Below are 20,934 nucleotides of genomic sequence, written 5' to 3'. Positions count from 1 at the left end.
TCCCAGCCACCCCCTAAAAAGCAGGCAGTGGCTTTCAGTAACCAGAAACCCAGTTGACACCAGAGCCCCAGAGACATGAAAGATAACGGGGGTATAAATTTAATCTACATACCGACAGTGATTCATGCAGGAGGGTGGCAAGTGCACAAGAAAAATGAAAAATAAATGGACTTTCCCACCAGCGTTTTTTAGCAATTGAAGCAATTTTCCTGATTGTGGGATTTATACCGATGGTAAGTGGAACTTGCTCCTTATTACCTTTCTCCCCTGGAGCACAGCCAACGGGACCCTCACAGAGGGGATGGCGTGCACCCCTGGGGCCCACAGGGCTCCTGCAGCCCCGAGGGTCACCCCCTCCCCGCTTCTGGTCAGAGCCAGCAGACCCAGAATAGGGTGCTGTGCTCTTGGGGTGCAAATGCAATGAAGTCAGTGTCCCGGGTTTCCAGATCTTAGAGCAGCCGGAATCACAGGTGAGATAGCCACGGCCTGCGAGGCTACTTGCCTTGTTCTGTGATAGGCAATAATGAGAAGGCCAAGGTTAAAAGTTCCTGGTCCAAAAAAAAAAAAAAAGAGTCTGTGGTCCAAAATGAGGCAAAACTGTGAACTTGGCTGCTACACAGAGATCCAAGAGTCTAACCAAACTGACCAAACTGGAAGGCTGCTGGGGGTGGGGGCAGAGCAGGGTATTGGTGAAAGAAGAGGCTTCCAAGGAATTTTCTAGTTGGTACCCACCTCATCCTATCACTGAGCCCCTAAAGTGTCCAGGACCCTGTCCATTCGGGTGCCAAATGCCCTGGCCTCACTTGCCAGAAGGACAAGCTCTCTGGTCAGTCCTCCCTGGCCAGGCCTCTGGGGACAGTTGGTCTCCCCAGGGAAAGCAGCTGGCACTGATCAAAATGACACACGAAATGCCAGGAAGGACTTGCCAATGGCTCACGTCACTTTCCTCCTCGACCACTGCCCCTGGCAATTAATTCTCTTACCCTTGCCCATCACGCAGCGGGCAAGCAACAAAACCCACCAAACAGTGGGTGCCTACAGGCCTGAAGGAACGAATGCACAGACTGCACCATCCAGCATCTGCCTGAAGCAGTCAGGAAAGGGTTAGCGCTCAACATGGTCATGGAAGCTCCAATCAAAAGCTTTTCTAACATAGAACTACCATATGACCCAGCAGTCCCACTCTTGGGCATATATCCGGACAAAACTTTCCTTAAAAAAGACACCTGCACCCACATGTTCATTGCAGCACTATTCGCAATAGCCAAGACATGGAAACAACCCAAATGTCCATCGACAGACAATTGGATTAGGAAGATGTGGCATGTATACACAATGGAATACTACTCAGCCATAAAAAAGAACATGATGCCATTTGCAGCAACGTGGATGGAACTAGAGACTCTCATACTGAGTGAACTAAGTCAGAAAGAGAAAGACAAATACCATATGATATCACTTATACCTGGAATCTAATATACAGCACAAATGAACGTTTCCACCAAAAAGAAAATCATAGACTTGGAGAATAGACTTGTGGCTGCCCAGGGGGAGAGGGAGGGAGTGGGAGGGATCGGGAGCTTGGGGTTACCGGATGCAAACTTTTGCTCTTGGAATGGATTTACAATGAGATCCTGCTTTGAGACCTATGTCTAGATACTTACATTGCAACACGACAATGGAAGGAAAAAGTATGTATGTGTAACTTGGTCCCCATGCTGTACAGTGGGAAAAAAATAAATAAATAAAAAAGCTTTTCTAAGGGAACTGAATCCCCTGCTGAAATGAGGTTTCATTTCATTACTAAAGAAACTTTCTACTCTACTTTGCTCTCCTCGTCAACTCATCCCGCGTGTCTCCCGAGTGCCCAGCCTGAAAGGCGGGGATCGTGGTCTCTTCTGACAAATGAGAAACGGAGGCTCGGGTGGGTGAGGTGCTGGCCGCAGCTCACACAGGTAACTGCGTGAACAGGCGAGGATTTGAACTCGGCGCTTCTGACAGCGCAACAGGCACAGGCGGGCATCCAAGGTGGCAAATGTCACTGAGAAGCCAGCTGTGGACAGGAACTGGGATGGAGGAACCCTGTCCCCTTCAGGGATCCCCAGCTGCTCTGAGCCACTGAGTGTGCAGCTCCCATCCCTGCGCTGTAGGGGCTGCCCCGGGAACCGTCCCCCTCAAGCTGTCACCCCAACACATGATGGTCCCTCTCACCATCTACCTGCACCTACAGGTCAGGCATGAGGGACCAGACCTGCTGGCTGGGGACATGCACCAGATGTCCCAGGGGCTGCCCCCGACCCTGGGAAGGGGACCAGGCCTGTGTCCTCGGTCTCACCCTCTGCTCCCGTGCTCAGCCCGCATCCCCTCTGCCCGTTTATCTGCCCGCCCACCCCTGCTGCTCTTAATGGGCCTAGCTGGCCCACTCTCCACTGCCGGGTGTCTGGATCCCGCAAAAAGGGCAACAGGCAGGCCTGGCAGGCATCACACCTTCTAGAAACAGGTGCATATAAATCCTATACTGCAGATGTTCCAGCATATTCCTAATTTTAAGTTCTGTCCTACAATCAGGCCAGGCACCATATTCTAGTCACCATCATGACGAAACAGCAGCTCCCATTTACCAAGCACCTGCTGTGTGCCCTGCGCTAGGTAACCTCACCTAACCTGCACCACCAGCCCCTCAGGCCGCACCTGCTACCTCCCTGCAGCAGTCACTGCCACCCACTGCCCCAGGCAGGTTTTGCTCTTGTTACTCTCACTGTCCCTGCTGCCATAATTCTCAGTGACATTGATGTCCCCTCAGCAGTCCCTCCAGCCCCCGCGCTCTCAATCCTTTGACCTCTTCTCCTGAAGGTCATGGCCTCCATCCTTCCTCAGCCACTCGCTCCCACGGTCCACCCCAGACCTTGCTACCAGGAACTGCAGCGCCTCCGGAAATAACTTTCATCTATCACCCGACCGGCCCCTACTCCCCCCATCCTCCCAGCTCAGCCCACAGCACCCTGACCCCCAGGACCCTACAGCCCACCAAGGGGCTGATCAGTGTTGAGGGAAACACACCACCTCGCTGGCTGGGCTCCCTTTAATTTTGGGGTCTGGACCTCAGGAGGGCCTGGGAAAGCGCTGCCCTTCCCGGGGCCACGACCCCTCCCGTAACGTCTCACGCTTAAGCCCCCCACCCTCAGCTGGTGGCCTGGCTTCCTACTTCCAAGAGGAAAGAGGAGCGCTCAGCAAAAGCCTGCCAGGCAGTCCCACCATCCCGTCCAGCCACCCACCTGCCCATGACGCTCCACTTCCTACGGCTGAACCATCCGTGCTCCTGATCAAGGCCAACCACCCAGCTGGGCACAGAGTCCACCCCTTCCTGCCTAATAAGATCATTCTTCCGTGGAGCTGCCGTTGTGGCTCAGCGGTTAACGAATCCGACTATGAACCATGACGTTGCAGGTTCAATCCCTGGCCTTGCTCAGTGGGTTAAGGATCTGGCATTGCCGTGAGCTGTGGTGTAGGTCACAGACACGGCTCAGATCCAGCATTGCTGTGGCTGTGGCTGTGGCGTAGGCCAGCGGCTACAGCTCTGATTTGACCCCTAGCCTGGGAACCTCCATATGCTGTGGGAGCAGCCCAAGAAATGGCAAAAAGACAGAGAAAAAAAAAAAAAAAAAAAGATCATTCTTCCAACAACTGCCCCTCTGGCTTCCCACATCACTCATTTCCCCTCTGCCCACATCCCACCCGGCAGCTTACAGCACGCTATTATTTCTCCTCCTTAAACAACAACGACGATGACAGCTTCTCAACCCCACACCTCCTTCCATCACCACCCTTTGCTCGACTCCCTTCGAGCAAAACTCCTCCAAAGAGGCGTCTATATGCACTATTGCTAATGCCCCTTCCCTCACTCTTCTCTAATATCCGCATGGTACATGTCATGTCCCAATTGACTGCGACGTGGCTACCCAGATATTCGGTCAAACACGTTTCTGGGTGCATGGGAGTGGTTCTGGATAGAGTAACATCTGAACCAGTAGACAGTAACGCAGATCGCTCCCCACCCCCGCCTCCATGTGATGGGCCTCGTCCAATCAGGTGAAGGCTGAAGAGACCAAAAAAGCTGAGCCTCCCAAGAGTGAGAGGGAAGTCCTCCTGCCTGACCGCCTGGAGCTGGGACATCCCTCTTCTCCTGCTTTTGGACTTGAACTGAAACAATGGCTCTTCCTGGGTCTCAAGCCTGCCAGCTTTTGGACTGGAACTTGCACCATCCGTGGTCCTGGTTCTCCACCCTGTTGACTATAGACCTTAGTCTTACTGGCTACTCAGTTTCCAGTATCATATCCGCTCATCCTTAAATTAAATCTCTTTACACACACACACACACACACACACACACACACACACTATTGGTTATTTTTCCGTGGAGGACCTTCGCTAATACACACTTCAATCGGGGTGTCACCCACCAATCAATCCCAACTGCACTGGACCAGGTCACTGTTGACCCCGGCGCTGCTGAGTCCAGTGGTCCGGTCTCATCTTCCCTGACCGTCCACCACCTCGGCCATCCCTTCTCCCTAGAATGCTACGCTGACACAGCCTCAGGGCTCAGCTCTCCTGGTTCTGCTCCTTCCTCTGGTGGCCACTCCTCCGCCTCCACCAAACTGGGATTCCATTGCCTCTCCAGCCCAGACCTCCCCTTAACTCCAGAGGCGTTCCCCCCACAGCCTGCTCAGCATCTCGACCTGGATGCCCAAGACCAAACTCTCGATCTTCCCCCAGCATCTGCTCCTCGGGTGACGGTCCCCATCTCTGAGAAGGGTGATTTCATTCTTCCGCTGCTCGGGTCGACCGCCTTGGACACCCCGTCCAATCCATCGGCACAACCCATTGGCTCTACCCAAAATTATATCAAGAACTGGACCCCTCCTCACCATCTCCCCATCGCACCCCACTTCAGGCCACCATCTCCCCTTGCCCACAGCTGCCCCCCAATGGGTATCCTGGCTTTAGCCCTTGCCCCACAGCCCTTCCTCTGCACAGGAGCCACAGCAATCCTGGCTCAGACTGTCTCACTTCCCTGCTTGCAACCTTCCAGCAGCCGCCTTCACACGCTGAGGAAAAGCCAAAGTCCCCTCACTGGCGTCCAAGGCCCTACGCCATCCAGTCTTGTTACCCTCTAGCCTCAATCCTACCACTCGGCCTGATGGCTCACCCCAGGCACTGACTCCTCAGGCCCCGTGCTGCTTCCTGGGCTTGGAGCCCTCTCCCCAGACATCTGTGTGGCTCAAAGCCGCATTTTCTACAGGTCTCCATCCCATGCTGCCTTCAGAGGGGGCATCTACCGGCCCACACCAGCTCATCTCATCCCTTCTCTAAAGCGCTCACAGCCTGTGCAGGTACCGCTCAGTTTTTGTTTGTTTATCATGCTCTTTCCCCTTCTCTGGAAGGTGAGCTCCATGACAGCAGGGCTGTACCTGGCTCACAACTGATCCCAGCGCCTAGAGCAGTGCCTGGCCCAGGAGAGGTGTTGAGTGAATATTTGGCACGGCCGAGTGAAGGACCCACTCCCGTGGTATGCACTGATGCATGCCCTCCATTTGCAGATGAGGAAACAAGTTCAGAGAGGGTAAGACAGATACCAGAGGCTGCACAGCCATGGATGGTGGAGCTGGGATTTGAACCCAATGCTCTTCCTGTCTCTGGGTCGTGGGCAGCTGTCACTGGGGATCAGCCCAGGCCCCTGGCCACCTCCTCTGTGCGGGAGCTGCCCCAGTGCAGTGCACCAGCCCGAGGAAACAAAATACCACACAACTTAATTTTATGCTTTAATTGCTTGGTGGTGATTTACAGCCGGCCATATATTTTTTTCAGGGTGACACTTCCCTCCATGTATTTCTTTTATCTATCACCACACTTGACAAGTAAGTCGCTGATATTTACTGTTTCTGTATGTACCAATATTTCCAACATATATCACCACCAAAGCCATGTCACGGCACACGGGGTTCCGCCCACGAATAGTCAGCCTCCTCCAGAGGTAGGCGGGCCATAATTGGAGAAGCCCAAGGAACACTAGAGCCTTACAGAATGGGGGGCACAGCTCCCCCCACCCCAGCCCCCATGCACATACTCACACATATACCTCCCAGGCCCACCAGAAGCGTCCCGCAGGCTCTGCCTTTTATTTGCAGGGTTTTGTTTTGTCTTTTTAGGGCTATATCCACTTCACATGGAGGTTCCCAGGCTAGGGGTCTAATCCGAGCTACAGCTGCCAGCCTACACCAGAGCCACAGCCATGCAAGAGCCACAGCAACACCAGATCCAAGCCATGTCTGTGTCCCACGCCACAGGTCACGGCAACACCGGATCCTTAACCCACTGAGCAAGGCCAGGGATGGAACCTGCATCCCCAAGGATGCTGGTCAGATTCGTTTCCTCTGAGCCACCACGGGAACTCCTTATTTGCAGTTTTTAATATGATGTTTTCCTTTTCAACAAGCATTCAATATTACTCTGAGATGAATGCAAGTGGAAAAGCTTTAGATCCAGGGATCTAGTCCAACCCTCTCATTTCACACAGAAGGAAACGGGGGCCAAAGAGGATCAGGGACTTGACCAAGACCACACAGCCCTGCCAGTGACAAAAAAAAAAAAAAAAAAAGGTCTACAGGGGTTCCCGTCGTGGCTCAGTGGTTAACGAACCCAACTGACATCCGTGAGGGATCTGACCCTCTTCCGCAAGAGACCAGCCCACCTCTCTTAATTTTGGGGAACACGCATCAAGCATGAGGTACGCACCTGGGGATTTCATGTGAGCTACCTCTTTGAAAGCGCACAATGGCGCTTATCCCTTTTCACAGATGTGGACAGGCTGCCACCTGCCAGCACTCTCCCTCCGTTCTGCTCCTTTCCTCTAGGCACTTAATCCGCCCTCCTTACTCCAGGCTAATTCTTCTCTGCCGAGGTGTTAGCTCAGCTGCTACCAAATTACCCTGTGCAGAAGGGCCACCTGGGATGTTTGCTTAAAAGCAGAAAAGCTATCGCTGACTCCTAATTCCAGAATTCATACTCTGAACAAGCCTCCCCACGAAGGAGCCCGGTGCAGCTCCTGCATGGACCATTCTTTGAGAAGCCCTGGGTAACGGGCACTCTTGGTCCTCCTGCAGCATCTGCAGGTTGCTTAGTGATTCCTGAGCCCTTCACGACCTAAGGACTCCTTCTTAATGGTGGTCCAGCGGGCACTGGGACAGGCAGTGGCACAGACAGGGCCAGAGGCCCCATCCCATGCCCCTCACACCACCCCCCAGGACAGCCTGCAGCACTGACCCATGACAGTCTGTGGGTCTGACCCAAAGCTGGTCTGTGGCTTCGCTTGAGTGGGGTTTCCAGGGGCACAGACAGATCCCAGGCGCCAAAGCAACAAGCCAGAGACTGGCTCTCACTGGCCTCTTGTATGACCTGGGCCAGAGAATCAGCAGGAAACGTGGTGGAGCTCTGGGCTCAGGAGTCTTGGGAGCCCTGGGGGCACCGTGGCCAAAGATGAGCCTGCAGCAAGTGGGCCTGTGCTGGCTGCAAGGTGGAGGGGCAGGCAAGGACAGTCAACTGGAAAAGCTTCCAGCACACAACGGTGGGGGTGGCAGGGGCCTGAGAGAGGACAGAGGCAGCAGGAATGGAAAGAGAGGGTATTTTGGAGGTGGGACCCCATGTCTTGATATCTGAATGGGCGAGGGTGGGAGGAAAAGGAGGGGGGAGGTTGAGCCCCAGTGCTCTGGTTTGTTTGTTCATTTTCTTTTTTGGCCACCCCACGGTTTCTGGAATTCCCAGGCCAAGGATCAGATCCGAGCCACAGTCGCAACCTCAGCCGCAGATGTGGCAATGCTGGATCCTTAACCCACTGTGCATGGCCGGGAATCGAACCTGTGACCCAGCACTTCCAAGATGCCGCCGCCACCAATCCCACTGTTCACAGCGGGAACTTCAGGCTGGTGTGTTTTAAAAGAAGCTGCCCCCATCTCCCACTCCCGCATCACCCCCATCCCTCTTTGCCTGGGGACTGTGATTCCACAGGCCAGATGCCATCTGACTCCCAGGCTGATTTGCAACTATTTGGTTCCAAACAGATTCCCCCCAAGGCAGAAAGGCCTCCAGGATGCAGGTTCTGCAGATGTCAGGAGGTCTTCACCACGAGGCTGGACTCTGGGAGGGTGGGCGGGCGCAGCTGACGGGAGCACTCCGGGCCGGCAGACAGATAATCCGTAGACTCATCAGCGCCTGATATACGGCCTCAGGTCCCAGGGGGAGCTGCTCGGCTAAGTAATTGCTTCTGCCTTGATTACAGGCCTTTGCAAATGACTGTGGGCCTGGGCCCACAGTGTGTTTGAATCTTACAAATGTCCACGCGCATAGCTCCTATCTGGACCATCTGATCGTTACCTTAAAAGGTTTAATTTGCTTAGCGAGGGAATTAGACTATAAACTATTCAGAAATTATGGAAAGTCACACGTCAAAGAAACCCACCCCTTCTGAGTTCCTCAAGCGCATTTTGCCAGAGCATGTGCTTGTGTGTGAGTGTGTGCGTGTGTGTGTGTGGACTAGCAGGTGTGTAGTTATCCAAAATAACAAGTGGCTCAGCAAGAACCTGGGCCCAGATTGGACCCACAACCAACCCCAGAACTGGAGTGGCCTCTTCTTGGGGCAACGGGGCACAAGCTAGCCAGAGGCAGCCACACAAGCTCGGGCTGGACTCCGGCCAGAGCTGGGAACCCTGCTTTGGGAAGTGAAGGCTGAGGGCTGCAGTTGCTGCCACGGAGCCCTGGACCACACGGGAGGGACAGCATCCTTTGGGGAAAACTCATGGCAGGTCTGCACACCACCCTGATGCCAAGAGGTGGACAGCTCTCCCAGTCTGCCATTGCCACTGACACAAGCCCCACCTCCCTGCCCAGGACCCTGTCGGCCCCAGGCCTTTCATACCCAGTCTTTTCTCTGTCTCTCTCTCTTTTTTTTTTTTTGGTCTTTTCTAGGGTGGTACTCACAGCATGTGGAGGCTCCCAGGCTAGGGGTCTAATCAGAGCCGTAGCCACTGGCCTACGCCAGAGCCACAGCAACGCCAGATCCAAGCTGCGTCTGTGACCTACACCATGGCTCATGGCAATGCCAGATCCTCAACCCACTGAGCGAGGCCAGGGATCAAACCCGCAACCTCATGGTTCCTAGCCAGATTCGTTATCCACTGAGCCACGATGGGAACTCCTTTTTCTCTTTCCTATATAGATAAGCCGGCATGCCCTTAACAAGAATAGCTACCAATCATGATGGATCCTAAGCAGTTCCTTTGACTCGGTTCTCACAGTAACTTAGCAAAGTACACATTTGTATTTCCACCCCTTTTTCCTGATGGGAGAGTGAGACCCAGAGAGGGCCAATGCCCCAAATTCACACTGAGTCTGGATTCAAACCCAGCGCCTGTTGCCCCTCCGACGTCCACCGCAGAGAGAGGTTGAACGGGCCTTTCCCCATATCACCCAATGTCCTGTGGGCATCTGCCCAGCTGAGGGATGGAGGCCCTGGCCTCTGGAGTGACTGGGTCAAGGTCACTAACGAAGACCTGGCCAGAGCCAGTGAAACCACCCTGCAGCCACGCCAGATGCAGAGCCTGCTGGAGCTAAAACAGGCTGTTCTGAACTGCAGGGATAAATCAGCAGCTCCCAGGCTCCCAAGGACGGCGCTTACCTGTCCTTGGCTGACAGCCCGCTCACTGCTGGGAGACTGGCTGGCTGGGGGAGGGGACACAGCTCCCCACCGAGAAGCAGCTCAGAGGCTCTCCATCCCCCGGGTCCCCACAGTGCCAAGGCAGGTGAGACTCAGGTGCAGGGGGCCACCCCCAGAGAAGCATGACATTTTAGACAGGAACCCCCTGGAGTGGGTGTCACCACTAGAACACCTCCGACTCTTTCCCAGGGTCCCCTCTGGCAGGCAGGTGTGAGAACACGTACATGGGAGCCAGGGCACAGCTTGAAGCTCCCCCCTAAGCCTGGAATGTTCTGCCTTTTTTTTTTAATCTTTTTAGGGCCACACCTGAGGCATATGAAGGTTCCCAGGCTATGGGTCCAATCAGAGCTACAGCTGCCAGCCTACACCACAGCCACAGCAATGGGGATTCCAAGCCATCTCTGCACCCAACACCACAGCTCACAGCAACACGGGATCCTTAACCCACTGCGTGAGGCCAGGGATCGAACCTCAACCTCATGGTTCCTAGTCGGATTCGTTAACCACTGAGCCACGATGGGAACTCCTGGAATGTTCCTCAAGGCTGCACTTTACCTTAAAAATTTGTATGGACGTTGCCCTCGCTTTGATTCTATAGCTGTTGGTTTTCATATTAGAATAATCGTTGGTTTGTTTCGCAAGTCTTCATGTAAATCCACACGGCATCTTTACCCTGTGGTTTATCCCTGGCACGCTGCCGTGTGCCCTCTCCACTTGCCAGGCCGTCCCCACCTCCATCTGAGGAGTTCTAGACCTTTAAAAGTCATTTCAGGGGGAAGGTCTCAGGGCTGGAGGGAGCAGGGGGCAGGAAAAGCCGGCGTAGGCCCAGCCCTGGGAGCGGGGGGACTCTGACAGCTAGTCCTCCAGGACCGCAGGTCAAGTGAACACACCAGGGCCACACACGAGAGATACGGCACTAACGTGAAGCACCCAGGGCAGTTTACAAACCCTCTTCTTTCCATTGCACAGCAACTCAGTGGGTTCCACTGAGCCTCTTACCAGATAAGGGAATAAGCTTCAGGAAAGGCCCCGTCACAGTCTTTTGTTTGCTGACAAACAGCTGGTAAAAGGCAGGAACTCAAACAAGCTGTGTTTGGGTCCACCAGACCCACTCTGCTCATAAAACCACTCCCTTCTGCGAAATACTCCTGTGAACCAGATCTTCTCAAGCAGCCCCCATGAGCATCCCCATTGTCCCTGCAGAGGATGCTGGAGCTCAGCAGTAGTAAGGAACTTGCCTAAGGACCCCCAGCACCTGAACCAGTTCCTGGAGCAGAAAACACACCTGTCCTGATTTCACGATTTTTCAGAGTAAGGCTGCTTCCAGGCCTGTCCCAGGACCCAGGCAGTGATGAGGAGGGGACCCACAAGCCCAAATCCCAGAGCCCTGCTCTCCCCAGACCCGGGTCCTTTTGCAAGGAGCTAGCGACCCTCCACATGCTGGAGGCACAGACCAGAAAGGACCTGCTTAGCAAATGCAACCCAAAGAGGTTTCGGCTCCCTGGATTGTGATTCAACTTCTAACAGCCTTGGAAGTACACTGAATGAGTCAACATACTGCCTCTCGTCTCAGGCTTCAAAACCTTATTTCCTTTGGAGAAGGGGACCCAAGGACACAACAGGCAAAAACAACAAACAATAGCAAACATCAGCCAATGTTACTGAGCAAGACAGAGTCCAACAGCTCCCCCCACCAAAACCAAAACCCAAACCCACAACAACCACAGAGTACAACCTTGCAACAGTACTTCTTTCTTTGTCTGTGTACACACCAACATCGCCCTCTGCTGCCAGTCACAAGTACTGCTACATCTCACAGGCTGGAGGCTGGTGGATGCCAGCTTTACCTCTGGGGTATCACACACCTCCAGCGGGGCACTGCTCACGGTACAGTCCTGATCCACAAAACTTCACACAGAATAAAAGATGCCCCTGGTATTGTGCAAAGCAGTGGCCCTGCCCCTTGTTATAGGCAAAGAGATTTAAAAATATTGATCTTGGAACTTAGAACCACAATAATGATGGGAGAGGTCCATGAATCCTGTCCTCTGCTTTTGAGCAGGGCTTTGGGGGCAGATATCATAAAAGGATAATGCTTTTTCTTTTTTCTTTTTCTCTTTTACTTCAAGGAGCATAGAGAAGATGCCTCTGACCAGGCATCTTCCAAGGGCCACAGCTGCAAGCATTCTGAGGTCTGACAGGCAGGGCAAATTCAAGTGCGTGGTTCCTGCGACCCCTCTCTGGAGGCTGCCAGGGGTGGCTCCTGCAGCCTAGTGTGAGATGAGGGAGGGCTCTGGGGTTCCTGGGACGGCCCTCTACTCCTGCCCTGCCTCATGTCCCTCTGCCCATGTGCCATCTGAAAGCAAGTGCTTGGTGACCTTTATTTTATTTTATTATTTTGCTGCACCCATGATGTATGGAAGTTCCTGGGCCAGGGACTGGATCCATGCCACAGCAATGACCCCAGCCACAGCAGTGACAATGCTGGATTGTTAACTCAGGGATTCCCCTGGTGACCCTTAACTAGCTCTAAGGAGAAGCAGACCTCCAGGTTCTGTGGCCCAGTCACAGCCTGAGCCCCAAGTGGGCAACAGCTCCCAAGTCCCCTGGGGATGGGAGGTAAAGCTGCAAGGACCCAAGGCAATTCTCCCTCCTTGTCCTCGGCTAGGCCCGGGACTTGCTATATACCAAGCTGTACCTGCAGCTGTGCCTTCCTGCACTGACAGCCGTGATCCCCAAAAGCTGAGTGAGGACCCGACTGTCTGTAAATCCAAGCGTCCTGCCTGAGGCTTCAGAGCTGTCCAGGCTTCAGGTCTGACTGCCCCTCCAATGGCAAAAGGATTCTCTCTTTGCTTTCCATTTCTTTCCACACCGCAAACCCCATCACAGAGTTAATGACCCGGATTCAGCACAGAATGGGCAGCCAGCTCCCCTGCTTCCCCAGAGGAGCCAGCCCTGGGGACCTGCCACTTTAGGAAGCAGAGCAGTTCCATGACACAGGGGGAATGACTGTGGCCCGTGCATTTCGCCGGTGGCCTGGGCCTCCATGCCTCACAGGATGCTGAGCCAGGTACAGAAGAAATTAGTCCCCGCAGAGCATTATAAAGTCACTATGTAATCTCCTTTTTTTTTTTTTTTTTTTTTTTTTTTTTGTCTTTTTGACTTTTCTAGGGCTGCTTCCAGCGGCGTATGGAGATTCCCAGGCCAGGGGTCTAATCAGAGCTGCAGCCGCTGGCCCAGGCCACAGCCACAGCAATGCGGGATCCAAGCCTCGTCTGCAACCTACACCACAGCTCAGGGCAACGCCAGATCCTTAACCCACTGAGCGAGGCCAGGGATCAAACCCGCAACCACATGGTTCCTAGTTGGATTCATTAACCACTGCGCCACGACGGGAACTCCACCTCCTCCTTTTTTGTATCAAACCCAGGGACAGCCTATGGGCAAGGCTCGGGGCAGGTGTATGCTGGGAATGATAAAGACAGAGAAGTGAATGATGAATAAGCCTCTCCTCAGGCCCACAGGGAGGACCAAACAGGTGCATGAGGGCTGAGCAATACAGTCACCAGGAGAGAGAAGGGGCAAGGTGCCAGGCCTCCACATGGCTCCCTCCTCCGAGGAGCGGGACTTAGTGCCGTGGAGGGCAGGGGAGACCTTAAGAGGGTGGATGTCACCCCTGGATGATGAAAGAGCCTGTGCCGGAGTGTGGAGATGGGACATGCAGAGCATGCCTAGGAAAGAAGGCATCCTGCTGAAGGGTGTTGGATACCCCAGGAAAGCACTGAGCTAGGACCAGATGGGAGGCTCGGCCCATGGTGGCACAATACTTCTGGAACATTCTGTAGGCAGAGGGGGCCCTGCCGAAGGAGCTGGAGGACCTGGGTGGTGAGGGAGGATGCCGGTCTGCTGGGGAGGCATGTGGGCAGCAGGGGTGGGGACGTCAGTGGGGAGCTGACTGCTGAGCAAGGCCAGGGAGGCAGGGGGTCAGGGCAACGGCCCGGGGGAGTAACTGTCATTGTCATTTCTGATCTCAGGCTTCTGGTTCAGAGGCCAGTGCTAATCCTGCACCCTGGGCTCCTCCTGCATCTAGGGTGGCCTCTCTCATTATCAGTCCTTCTCCCAAACCCAAACATACACTCCAGCCCCTGACACCTCCCTTTCCCAAACCTGGAGCCAGCCGGGCAATGCCGGGGCTCAAAGGACCTTCTCTGGTGACAGAGCCCTACGTCTGTGGTCCTGGCAGGCCTGGCCTGCTCCCCCGCCAGAGCTCTGAGCCAGGGACATCTCAGCACCCATCCTGTCCCCAGATGGGTAAGAAGGCCACGTGGCTTCTTGCTCCCCACCCTGGAGCTCACTGAGGGCTTCCAAAGGTACAGGGACAAACGGGAGGTGATGCCCTGGCCCTGGAAGCAGGGATGGCTCCCCCAACCCCCAAGGCCAGGCTCGCCCTCCTCCTGCCTCCTGCCCTCCTCCTGCCACGCACGTGAAGTTTGCTCCCTCCAGGGGCACTAAGAGCTGTCGGGGGGCCTGGCCAGCACATCCACGAGGGAGGAAGGTAGAGGCAAACTCTTGTGGCTGAGAAAGGATATGGATGAGAGCACGGGACTGCATAAGTGTCAGAAGAAAGGAGACAGGCGAGGGTCAGAGGTCAGGAAAGCAAAAGGCAGGTGGAGAGGAAGGAGAGCAGGCCCCAGAAAAGACAGAGGAGCAACCCAGTGCCTGTCCCCCAACTGGAAGTTCCAAGGATTTGGTAGGTGTGCCGGCACAAGTTACTGCCCCGCCCTAGGAAGCTCGAATGCAGACACATGCACGCACACGCTCACGTGTTCATGCATGCGCGCGCACATGCGCCCATGTTCCAAGGGGAGAGCAGTGCATATTTCACCCAAATGTGATGGTGACAACGAGTGCTGCCCTCCCAGCAGTTGCCAAGTTCATCTTTTATGTGCTTTTCAACTCAGGTTAGACTAACAAAATCCGAGAATCCTGGGAGAGGGGGATGGACTGGGAATGTGGGGTGAATAGATGCAAACTATTGCCTTTGTAATGGACAAGCCATGAGATCCTGCTGAATAGCCCTGGGAACTGCATCTAGTCGCTTACGATGGCGCAGGATAATGTGAGACCAAAAGATGTATGCATGTATGTGTGACTGGGTCACCTTGCCCTATAGTAGAAAATTGACAGATCACTGTAAACCAGCTCTAAGGGGAAAAATAAACGTCATTATTTTAAAAATAATAAAATAAAATAAATGCAAAAAAAGGGGGGGAATCCTCAGAAAGGCAGATCACTTATTTTGCATGGTTAACCCTCAGGGAGGATTTGTGAGCAAGGGTGATGTGTATCCAGGGCTGGCACTTCTGCCTTCTCCTCCTCCCTGTCTCCAGGACTCACTCTTCTGAAGGATACACGCCGTCTCTCTGGGGCTTCTCATTTGTGCCCAGTGATTCTGGACCTTGGCAGCCTCCCAGCAGGCCCACCGCACTCCACACACCCCGTGGGCCACCCACCATGGGCTCCGTGTCACCGACAGTCCCTCCCCCACCCCCCACCTCCTGTTCTTGGCTTTGCTGTTACCAGCGGGTCCACGTAGCTTAAGGCATCAGCCTGAGTGCCTCAGGTAACAAATTCTGGGAGAGAAGTCCCAGACTAAATGCCCCGGAAAATGAATTCTAGGAGATCCCCTCACTTTGACCTAAAGCTCCAACAGGATGCTTTTCTGATGGACCGAACCCCAGAATGAAAAATTGAAGACAGTCTTAAGAGCTAAGACTCGTGTATTAATATCACTGCCCTAAGGACTTTACAAATGTTGACTCATTCAAAACTAATAACAACCCTATTATCAACACTCCATTTTACAGATAAGTGGACTGAGGCGCAGAGAAGTTAAATAACTGCCCCAGAGCACACAGCTAATACGTGGGTTCAAACCTTGGCAGTGTCTGGGCTCTAAACCATCCCACAAAACTGTCTCTGTCATATTTCCACTGAGGTCAATGACACTGTCTGAGCCTGCCCCCCCCCCATCAGGAGCAATTCTTCTCTGGGGTCCTTGAAGCAGCCATGGAGATGCCTTTAGATTTGAGGCACAGAATTCAAAGCACCACTCGGAAAGCTGCAGGAAGGATATAGCCAAGTGACCAGAGGCATCGATGCACCAGACAGAAAGGCAACTCCTTTTAAGATGTGCTGGGATCCCGTGTCAGCCACCCTGGAGAGTCTGGCTGCTACCTTCTGCCAGCTCCCCACCCCTACCCTTTGCAAAGCTCAAGTGAGACCAAGATTCTGGATCTCAAGGAGTGATGGGGCCAGTGGTCAGAAGGGGGACCTCGGGGAAGAACAGCCTCTCTCCACTAGGATTCGGCCACCGCACCTGCCTCACTGCAAGCTCCCTCTTCACCACATGGGGAGAGGCCGTCAGGTCAGGGCAAGGAGAGTGAGGTCCTTTCCACCCCAGGTCCAACTTACTTGAAGAAGTCCTCTTTGCAGTAGACACTCCCGGCCCTGGAGAAGCACCTGTCAGCCAGCTGCATCTGGCAGTCGGCACACTTGAGGCAGGAGCTGTGCCAGTGTCTGTCCAGGACCTTCAGGATGAACTTGTCCAGGATGTGCTGGTTGCAGCCAGCACACTGGGGGATCTCTGTGGAGAGAGGTGAGAGAGGCAGCGTGAGCCTTCTGCACAGCATTGCTAATTAGACCAGGCACTGTGTGGATGCCTTCCCATGCTGCCCAGTTAGGGAAAGAACACAACCCAAACTCCCAGGAATGCCACATACAGTTGTGCAGGTTGTACACTGCACAAAGGTGCCTGGTCAAAGGAGTAGGTTGGGACTGACACCCAATCCAGGCTTTGCTGGCCAGTTTTGGTGGCTGTGGCCTAAAGAGGTTGCCTATTTCTAAGAGCACCACAAGGCTAGAAGCATCAGCTAGCCCCACTTAGGCCAGCTGCAATTCCACAGCTAATGGCCAAGAAGACCCAAGACCGTTCACTTCAATTTCGATGACATTTTCACTCCTGGGTGGACTCTGTGCTAAAAACCTCAGTCTCTAAAGTGAGCCCTGCCTAGGCATGGACTCTGAGGCCATCTGGCCTAAAAAGCAAATGATATGTGGTGGGGGGTGGGGGGGTCGTGATCCAGGTCTAGGCCTGAAGGTGTTCTTAGAGAGAGACTCAGTATTTTGAGAGAATCTCCTGAGAGAGAATCTTAGCATTTTAATGAACTGCACACAATACCACGGACTGACTCTATCAACATCCCCAACTAATATGTACTACAGACGAGAAAACCAGAAACTGCTCTTCCAGGCTCCCTTGCAGCTTGGGGTCCGAGTGCAATTTAAAGTAGGTAGGCCAATCAGATGCACTAGGACAGCCAAATTCAGAACTGCGCTGAATGGAGGCACAGCCAAGAGGCAGGCTCCCACTATGCTGGCGTGGAGCACAGCCTAGGCTGTGAGGTTCTGTGGTTTTCATGTCCTAATCAATCATAGCAGAAACAACAGCATCCTAGGGGCTGGGAGTTATTCCCAGAAGCTCAACCCAGAGCTGGCTGCACAGAGTTAAAAGTCATCAAATACATACCCGGTAACTGATCACTTTCCACTTAAATAGTGAAAATGGATTCTGTTGTCTGCAACTGAACCCTAATCACGGCCCCACCCCGTTCCTGTGCAGGAGGTGTGGGGGGGGGTGCCTTCCTATTAAAGGTCTATTTCTTTGCCATCTCATCCCTGCCAAGGGATTGCTTAGGGAGTTGATAATATTTTGAGTCACTGAATTAGTTTCCAAGTGTATAAAATGGTCCGGCTTCCATGGTTGAATGCATAAATAGTGCTAGCATCCCTAGCCATTTTCTCTTGTCCTTTTCCTCAAAAAAAAAAAAAAAGAGGAAGGTAACAAACAAGAACATAAAAGTGCAAGCATTTGGCCTCCTATAGTAGCCTCCTGACATAGCACATGAAGCTGGTAACCCTGGGGTTTCTCACCTATTATAAATAGTATTTTTGCTAACTGTTTGATTATATACCATCTTTCCCATTAGAAGGTGGGCTTCTCAAGAAGCAGGAACATGTTTCTTTCTCAGCGTTGCATCCTCCCTGCCTAGCACAGGGCCTGGCACACAAGAGTAACTCCACAGATATTTATCACCGAAAAAAGACCAGAGCAAATCCTATCTAAGAAGCTTACCTCGAAAGGGTTCTTCACTCGTTTCTCCTAAACACTCCAAAATGTTAATGACAGCAGTAAAACCAGAGCTCTCATGAATCATACGTGTTTCTTGATTCCTATCATGTTTGGTGGTTGTGATATAATGTAAATTGCTAACATAAGGGAATTAGCCTCAAAGCACCAGGGGAAAATTTTGAACACATCTATGTCTAGAGAGTTGAGAGAGAAAGTTGTCTCAAGTATTAAGTCACTTGTATCTAAAACTTAGAGACAGGCTATTGAGACAGTCCCTAACCAGCATCATTAGCCCTGTACACACAAGTGTCAATCTTGGGTCCAATTAAACCCCAGCACAGCCTATTCTCTTCACGGCCTTGGCAGCCACCACCATTCACCTGAAAGGCAGATTTACTAGATGTCTTGACCTTTGACCTGATTCTCGGATCAAAATGCCCCATGAAAACTACTAGATACGTGTAGGCTTGACATTTGCTACCTGTCTCAGGTCACATGGGATTTTTTTTTTCTTTTTTTGTCTTTTTGCCTTTTCTAGGGCCACTCCTGTGGCATATGGAGGTTCCCAGGCTAGGGGTCAAATCAGAGCTGTAGCCACTGGCCTACACCAGAGCCACAGCAACGCCAGATCCAAGCCGCAGCTGCAACCTACACCACAGCTCACAGCAACGCTGGATCCTCGACCCACTGAGCGAGGCCAGGGATCAAACCCAAAACCTCATGGTTCCTAGTTGGATTCAGATTAGCTTCTGCTATGCCATGATGGGAACTCCGAGATTTTTTTTTTTTTTTTTAATTTCAAAAGGTTTCCGCCTTGACAAAGAAATTGTTCAACCAATAAATACTAAGGAGTCCCAGCAAAGTACTAAGCACATGAGAGCCGCAGCAATTTCCATCAAATAAGAGGGGGTGGGTAGGACACAGGATTCTAGAGCCAGATTGCCAAATTTTGAATCCTGGCTCTGCTTTCTAACCTTGAACAAATTGCTTTGCTTCTCTCTGCCTCATTTCTGTCACCTGTAAAGTGGCATGACGATGACAAACAGTACCTGGTAGAATTGTTATGAAGATAAAGGAATCAATACCCCCCGGAGGACAGGACAGAGTATACAGTAGGCACTCAATCAAGTGTCACCATTATTGGGAGATAACTGCAGTAACCAAGGATTGGCCGTGGTGCCCCTGTGGCTGAGGGAAAAGAAAGCTAGGTGCCCACGTTTATGGGCTTGATCTCATTGGACTCCCACCAAGAATCCCCACATAAATGGCAAGACACTGGTGCCGAGGTTCAGATACTGCCCACCTCACACAGTGACTATGCTCAGTGCACCTGGCGCCTCCAGGAGGGTGGCCCTGAATCACACACCTGCCTCTCTCTAGAGACCATCAGGGACCAGCATCCTTGGAGCAGCTGGGGAGAGTTCCGACAGCAGGGGCTTTACCAGCTGAGAGGATTGGATGAGAAGAGGCAAGACAACAGGGGAATGAGAGGCAGATTGCCTGGAACTCCTGTAGGGTGACAAGTCCAGCCTGGGCAAGGGGTGGGGACAACTCAGGTAAATAGGGCCACTAAGGGGAGTTCATCTGTGGCTTAACAGGTTAAGGACCCAACGTCATCGCTGCTGCAGCTCAGGTGGCTGCTGTGGCCCTGGAACTTTCGCATGCCATGGGCGCAGCCAAAAAGGAAAAAAAAAAAAAAAAAGAGAGAGAAAGAGAGAGCCTTTAAGGGGGAAAGGGTGCGACCTCCCCTGCATGGTTTGAAGCCATGGCAGCTGCTGAACCAGGGGCTTGAGGAAGGAGGGAGGTGTGGAGATGCTCAGGCATCTTCTTGCAAGGGAGGGGAAGGAAGGAAGCCCTAAGCCAGAAGCCCTCCCGCTCAAGGAAGAGGGGGCGCGGGTACAGAGCCACTGGAACCATGCCCACCCTGCCCCCAGCCGCATGTGCCCAGCTTGACCCGTGTGTCCCTGTGAGGCCTGGGGACACAGCCCACTAGGCGCCCCACTAGGGACCTCTTTGTCCCAGAAGCCAGGTGCCAGGGCAGCAGAGGCAAATTAACCCTTAGAGAACCCCGACGGGGAATGGCCCTCTGAGCGGGGAGCCAGCTCCCTCCCTGCACCCCGCCCTGCGCTGGGGCCAGAGGGCCACCGATTCCCACCTAATTGTTGTTTGGCCTCCGAGGAGAGATATGGCTATATTTCTCCTCCCGGCCACAAATGCATGGGGATGAGGGCGAGGATGCATGCCCATAAAATTTATTTCGAGCAAGGAATCTACCGGGAGCCTTAATATGATGAGTATTCAAGAGAGAATACATTAAGGCTAATGTATGCAGGAAGGGTGGGCGGGAGAGTTTTAGAGGCTTGGAAGCTGAGACAACATCGGGTTTAGAAACAACACTAAAAGCAGACGGATGAGCCATTTTCAGCTTGCAGGGGAGGCTTCTTGCAGGGCCAGGCTGGGCTGCCCAAACTAGGGGTTCTCAGAGAGGCCGGGGAACCCAACTGGGGTCCTCGAGTTTGGCAAAAATATAAGGGACATACTACAGTTGCTTTTTAAGTTCAAAGGAAAGAAAGCCTTTCAACTTGATAAGGAAGGTGTCATTAGCCCCAGTCTACAGATGAGGAAACTGAGCCTGGAAGAGCTCAAGCCAAGAGTCCAAGGTCCCACAACGGTGGAGTGGGGATTCGAACCAAGCCTGGGCATGAGGAAGGCTCACCCGATTTGAGAGCTGGAGGGTCTGAGACATCCCCTCACCTGTGTGGCTCTGCCCTGTCACTTTATGGAGGGGAAGGGCTAGTCTCAGAGCTGCTCTGTGTACAGTGACAAAGAGCAGATGAGCCACTGGCCTTTGAGGCTCCCTAACAACTGGGCCAATGGAACCCAATGTCTGAGACATAGATTTTCATCCTTTGGAGAATGCATGTGTCATAGGGGACAGAAACCTGATCCCCAAGGAGGCCTGGGAGTGGGGACT

The 20,934-nt window shown here is 53.1% G+C and overlaps 1 protein-coding gene across 1 annotated transcript in view; it reads right to left on the bottom strand.

Moving 5' to 3' along the window:
* Positions 1 to 20,934, bottom strand: part of LHX4 (LIM homeobox 4) — a 47,626-nt gene that overhangs the window by 13,351 nt on the left and 13,341 nt on the right. The window contains exon 2 of the mRNA XM_021063752.1: positions 16,244 to 16,415. Coding sequence (XP_020919411.1) covers positions 16,244 to 16,415 — 172 coding nt within the window. The remainder of the gene's footprint in view (positions 1 to 16,243; positions 16,416 to 20,934) is intronic.

This window comes from Sus scrofa, chromosome 9 (assembly GCF_000003025.6).
Source record: "Sus scrofa isolate TJ Tabasco breed Duroc chromosome 9, Sscrofa11.1, whole genome shotgun sequence".
Classification (NCBI taxonomy): Eukaryota; Metazoa; Chordata; class Mammalia; order Artiodactyla; family Suidae; genus Sus; species Sus scrofa.
This window is presented reverse-complemented; position numbering and strand designations above follow the sequence as displayed.